This window comes from Bidens hawaiensis, unplaced genomic scaffold, assembly GCF_021521415.1.
Source record: "Bidens hawaiensis isolate Kalapana, Puna unplaced genomic scaffold, B.hawaiensis_p1.1 tig00030964_1, whole genome shotgun sequence".
In the NCBI taxonomy this organism is placed as follows: domain Eukaryota; kingdom Viridiplantae; phylum Streptophyta; class Magnoliopsida; order Asterales; family Asteraceae; genus Bidens; species Bidens hawaiensis.
In genome coordinates this window covers 102,375-108,374 of record NW_027495190.1, presented here as the reverse complement: position 1 = coordinate 108,374, position 6,000 = coordinate 102,375, and the positions used below count along the sequence as shown (strand labels likewise).

The 6,000-nt window shown below is 30.4% G+C and overlaps 1 protein-coding gene across 1 annotated transcript; it reads left to right on the top strand.

The window, feature by feature from the left end:
* The first annotated feature begins 394 nt into the window (after nucleotides 1–394).
* Nucleotides 395–3,948, top strand: LOC143581463 (fatty acid amide hydrolase-like). The gene is made up of 11 exons (XM_077064240.1): nucleotides 395–584; nucleotides 1,444–1,563; nucleotides 2,047–2,168; nucleotides 2,541–2,642; nucleotides 2,713–2,816; nucleotides 3,010–3,102; nucleotides 3,170–3,238; nucleotides 3,322–3,386; nucleotides 3,479–3,540; nucleotides 3,610–3,705; nucleotides 3,880–3,948. Exons 1-11 carry the CDS (start codon nucleotides 395–397, stop codon nucleotides 3,946–3,948), a joined length of 1,092 nt encoding a protein of 363 aa, XP_076920355.1.
* Nucleotides 3,949–6,000: the final 2,052 nt, after the last annotated feature.

Sequence of the window (6,000 nt, the reverse complement as noted above, 5' to 3'; positions counted from 1 at the left end):
ACCAAAAAAACCCAATAACCCAAATAATCCTTTTAAGTTAGCAATAAAAAAAGACCGGATATTAGATATTGACATATTGTGAACACAGGTAATCTGCTCACGGCGCACTACACACCACCAATTCACCACGACACCACGGCTACCGCCACCTCCCGACCTCACTCGGCCACTCCACCTCCGGCCTCCCCATCTTTCCGGTAAAATTTCTTGTATTTAGGGATTTAGCTTTTAGTTTTATGTGTAAATTGGAATTGATAATAGGTTTTTGGTTTAATTTTGTTTAGGGAACTTTGAAGATAAGTAAACCTCTTATTAGCAACCTTTTCAAACATCAAAAGAAAACGATGACATCGGTTCATCACCAAGTTTAAATATTCCAACTTTAAGTGCAAATATGGTTGATGATTTGCAGGAAAATGAAGATATCGGTCCAAGTTCAAATATTCCTTCGGCTTTAAGTCCTTTAATACGTTCAAAAGTCAATTTGGATGGTCTTCCTTCGAATCCCGCTGATAGACAACCTATTGCTAGTTATTATCCTAATCAAATAGATGACATAAGAAGAGCATATCTTGTTAAAAAAGGTTTTTGAACCACGAGGTTATGACTTTAAATGGACAAAATATTCTAGTGGCTAGAGACGTTTTAGTGTCAAATGGTTTGATAAATATGATTGGTTGGAGTATAGCACTAAACAAGAAAAAGCATAATATTACTTATTTATATTTGTTTCGTTAACATTGTATGAAATATGGAAAAAAAAATTTGAGCGCTTGTTTCAAGTCTAGATCCGCCACTGCATATCACCACCACGCCAACCTTGATTTCAGGCCTAGAACTATTGTTACCGGTGGCAGATAATTTAACATAATATGCTATCTTAAATTTATAAAAGTATGTTTGTTTTGGTTTTTTGATCTTAATGCTCTCTGATACAAGTTCATTCATTTAAAATTTAAACGAACACAATTGAACAATGGTAAATGAACATATATGAACAAACATAAACAAACATAAACGAATACAAATAAGCACACCTAAATGAACACAAACGAACAAATATAAAACAGTGATTGGCGTTTTATCTTTTTTTTATTGTTTATTTTTATTATTATTATTTTAATTATTGATTTTAGTATGGGCCCAATAACCTAAACTTTACCTAATCTATACTACTAAATAAATAAATCTTTCTTTATGCCACATGTCATCCATTTAACCCATCATCAGTCTCCCATTCCCGCCTCTCACCAATATCCATTTACAAAGCCATTTCCTATAACAGGCCTGATTCAATCTGAACGCCTTCTTTCATACACACCCTAAATCATCCTTCAGCTTAATTACTTTGTCTCCGGTGTTGCAGCTGCACCCGCCACCGCCACCCCTTTTTTCTCACCGGATTTTACACTGGTCCGATTCATCTGTTAAATCATTCTTCAGCTACCTTCGTCTCCGATGTTGCAGCCGCAACCGCCACCGCCACCCCCTTTTTCTCACCTGATTCCACCACTGGTCTCGCCGACAACCCTTTTGGTACACCAGTCTTTGGACCTCAGGCTGGTATGTTATAGTTCTTGCTTTCTCATATGATTCGGTGTTCGTTAATTATTTATATAAACCCTAAATCGATTTCAGAATGTATTTAGGCATGAATTGATTAACAAGCAGCATCTCACCATTGTTTATTCTTCGATTTCATAATGTATGAAATTATGTTCGATATGTGCCTTTTATCTTTATTTTTGTTTTGATATAAACTCTAAATCGTGTTCCTTATTCTTTTTAGGGTCGATTATTTATTTGTTGTTTTAACCAAATGTTCTTCAATTTTGTGAATTTCGATGATTATGTTTATTATTATTGCATAGATGTTATATCATTTTGATTAACATGTGAAAACCGAGGAGCATCGACTAATACAAGAACAGCTCAACCAAAAGGTACAATTTTAAACTTCCATTGCAGATTTATGTTGCCTTTTGATATTCTTTGTTTTCTGATGTATCAATATTTTTGATTTTTGCAAGATAATTGAATGTGAAGGACTAAAAGAAACCATTGCATCCTTAAAACAACTTCTTTCAGATGCAAATTGTGAACCTCAAACCGAGGAAGAGTTTGCAAAGCCCGAAGAAACAAAGGAACTTTTGCCTCAGCAAACTCAGGTTTGTTAATCTTTTCATATGTCAGCACTTCTTTTAGAGGTTCCATCTTCTTTAAATTTTTAAAAATTAGTTAATATATATAAAAGGATTATTAAAATCATATATTATAATTAATAAACTACAAAAAATGAAAAACAAACTCAAATCTTTCTTCTTCTCGATCCAGCACTAGAAGATTCGCTACGTCTTATCATCATAATCCATGCCTCGCCGATTGCTACAGCGACTAAGGTATAGTTCTTAATTGCTCCGGCGTGTCCTCAAATAATCCATGCCTCGCCGATTACTGTGTTAAAATATATAATTGAGTTGAAACGGACACAGTTTTATACTTTTACCTAATAAGGTCTTAAAGAGTACTAAATATGTCTATGTGTACCACTCTTTCAGTGCTTTGATGATGTAAACTCGCCTGACATATCTGGTGTCTGTGGACAAGTTCTTACTTCATTATCAGAGATGCATGGGTGTGAAGTAAGTCTATATATCTACTTAAATGTTACTTCTTCTAGCTTGCAATAATTTGCTTTCTCTGTGGTCCAAGATAGTAGAGATTACTATACCAGAGCTTCAAAAGATGCGCATAGCACATATCGTTTCAGATGGTAGTGAAGCCCTGTGCTCATTAATGCCTCGATTCCTAGAAAGGTATGTGTGTTTTGTTATGTATAATTACAAACATGTTAATCACGACTTTATTGTAATCGTTTTGAGTTTAATGAGAAATATAATTTTTAATGTTACTATAGTAGTCTTAATTTACAAGTAAAACGATTTCAGAATTCTATAAACATTAAAAATGGACTTTTGGTGAATGACAGGTTGTTTGTTTTTCATGCAGGAACTTTCAGAAACTTGCATTGGATAGTCGTATAAATTTGGCAGTTATTCAGTCATTCACAGGCTCAAACTATGTTGCTGCCCAACGTCTTAGGTAAAAAAAAAATTCTTTATTATGATTTCTATAGCAAGAGAAATAATTATAATTTAATATGCTACAGATGGAGATTAATGTATTACCACATGGAAATCTTCAAGAAGGTGGACATTATTGTGACCCCTTCAACAGGGTATGATAAGCTCAGCAGCTACTATATGTATGTATGTATGTATATGTTGATTGTTTTCATGATCTAATTGCGTTATTGTCCAGCATGACTGCACCTAAGATTCACCCGAGTGCACTTGCTTGTGGTGAATTGGATCTGGAGGTTACAGGTGCATAGTTAACTTAAGAAAAGATTATCTGTTATTTATACAAACAAAATGGAATGTGAGTCTAATTATTATTATATGTGTGTGTTGTTCAGCTAGCCTAATGAAATATGGATTGACAGCAAATGTTCTTGGATTCCCGGCCATTTCTGTCCCTGTAAGTGTGTATGGAAATGATAAACGTAACCACTCCTCGTGTCTTATGTTGTTGTCTGCGTCTGACTAGGTTGGTTATGATAAGCAGGGACTTCCAATAGGGCTGCAACTAATAGGACGGCCTTGGTGTGAAGCAACGATTTTGCGTTTGGCTGCTGTTATAGAGGTAAAAGTTGACCTTTGTACTTTCAACTATATTATGTAAAATCATTGTGGACTTGTCTAAATTTAAAGATAATCATATTAATTAAAGCTGAAAAATATATAATGTATTTGACCTTAAAAGCCAAAGAGAAGACTAAACATGAAGACCGTTGACTATTTGCATTTACGTTTGCAGCAACAATGGAATGAACCTAAGAGGAAGCCTGTAATATATTTTGATGTTACAAATACAAAGGGTAAGTGAGAACAAGTTTAAGGCTGTTGATGAGTGCTCAAGGGTTACTTGATTCTAAGTCATGACTTTTGTTAACTTTCATGTTTTTTTTTGACAATTTGCTTTAATTATGGAATTTTATTTTAAGTATATATTTACAAGTCCAATTTGCTTTAATATATATTATTTTAAGTATATATTATTTAGTTTTTAATATATTGTACTAGCTATTAATAGTAAGTTTTTATAAACAATGAATTTTCACATTGATTTAGATAAAATAATTAATTTCAAATTTCAAAAAAAGAAATTTTCATTGTATGTTTGGTTCTCAATGAAGATTAATAAAAGACAAGGCCGATTGCTTTAGATAATTTGTTTGTTTTTGAGACAACATGTTTTAACATATGGCCAGTTATGTGTTCCATTATATATAGTTGAAACAAAAATAAAGTGAAACTAATAATTTTAATATGGATGATAAAGTTACAAATATTGTATACAAAAAAATATTTAGAGATTTACGAATTTGTAATTTTTTATTTCCATACTGTGTATTGTGTAATTTATTCAATTATATATTATATTTTTTTATATGTTGAACATATTTTTTATATTTCACATTGTGTTATTATTTAAAAAAATTTATTTATTTTAACCCGTGTTCTACACGGGTACCTAACCTAGTGAATTATAAATAAAAAAAATTAACCCTGATAATTTTAAGATGATCAAAATCCAACTAAATTATATAAGGTTTATATATATATATATATATATGTAATGTATAGAATGAAAACATTTTTGAGTAGTGAAAACCCTATGTAACATCGTTTTTTTTACATCTATAATATATATAAACGAAAATCCTAAAATCCTACGTGTCATGATGTGGTCGCTCCCCTCTTTTATGGAAGCCACCAGATTGCTTGATTTTTAAATGGAGACATCTCATTGATTTAACCCAAACTCATGGGTATAGGTCTTACCAAAACCAGATAGCTCTTAAACGGGTTATAACATCTCATTAAATTAAAAATTAATCTTACCAATTATTTGAAATGAAAATCCTATAAAATAGGGATATACTAAAAGTTAATATCCAATTTAAAAAGAAAAAGATATTATTTATAATTAATAAACAATTTTATAGTAAAAAAAACATAAGCGGGTTATGGGTCACCAAATTCATATAGCTTTTAAACGTGTTATAACATATTATTTATTTATGAAACCCTTTCATCATCAAACCCTAAGTATATTATTAACTTTCTTACAATAAAGAAAATTAAAATCCAAAAAATAAATATTAAAAAACAAAAATGTAAAACAACAATTCTCTTAAGCCATCGGATTGCTTTATTTGTAAATTAAGGTTTCTCATGCATTTGACCTGAATTCACGGGTAAAGGTCTCATCAAACCCAGATAGCTCTTAAACTGGTTATAACATCTCATTATATTAAAAATTAATCTCATAAAATATTTGATATGAAAATCCTATATAGAATAGGGATATACTAAAAATTAATTTCCTATTTTATTTAAAAAAAGATATTATTTATAATTAATAAATAATTTTATAATAAAGAAAATAAACGGGTAATGGGTATCACCAAACCCATATAGGTTTTAAATCGGATTATATCATATTATTTATTTATGAAACCATTTTATCATCAAACATCAAGTATATTAATTATTAACTTTCTTACAATAAATAAAATTAAAATCCAAACATACATTTATAAATATTAAAAACAAATAATGTAAAGCAACCCCCGTAATACGGGGGATAAAATCTAGTGTAATATATATTGTTACATTTAATACAAAACATCGAAAAATAAAAAAAAAATGTTTTGCTATTTTTTTATATTTTTTTACTAATTTTTATATATGTTTTCATAAGAGAAAAAGTGTAAATTTATTTTTATATTTTTTATTAATTTTAATTGTGAACCACAAGATTTAATCTTTAACTAAAAACATGTGGTTAAGAATGGGTTTCTAGAATTTCACAATTCAATTGGGTTTTTATTCTAACCTTACTCTCTCTCTCTCTCTCTCTCTCTCTATATAT

Bases quoted from the DNA above. Each gene is read 5' to 3' on its own strand.
- LOC143581463 (XM_077064240.1), top strand. From the start codon at position 395: ATGGTTGATGATTTGCAGGAAAATGAAGATATCGGTCCAAGTTCAAAT. The intron at 585-1,443 runs GTTTTTGAACCA...ATCATTCTTCAG, and splicing joins AGCATATCTTGTTAAAAAAG to CTACCTTCGTCTCCGATGTT. The intron at 3,239-3,321 runs GTATGATAAGCT...GTTATTGTCCAG, and splicing joins ATTGTGACCCCTTCAACAGG to CATGACTGCACCTAAGATTC.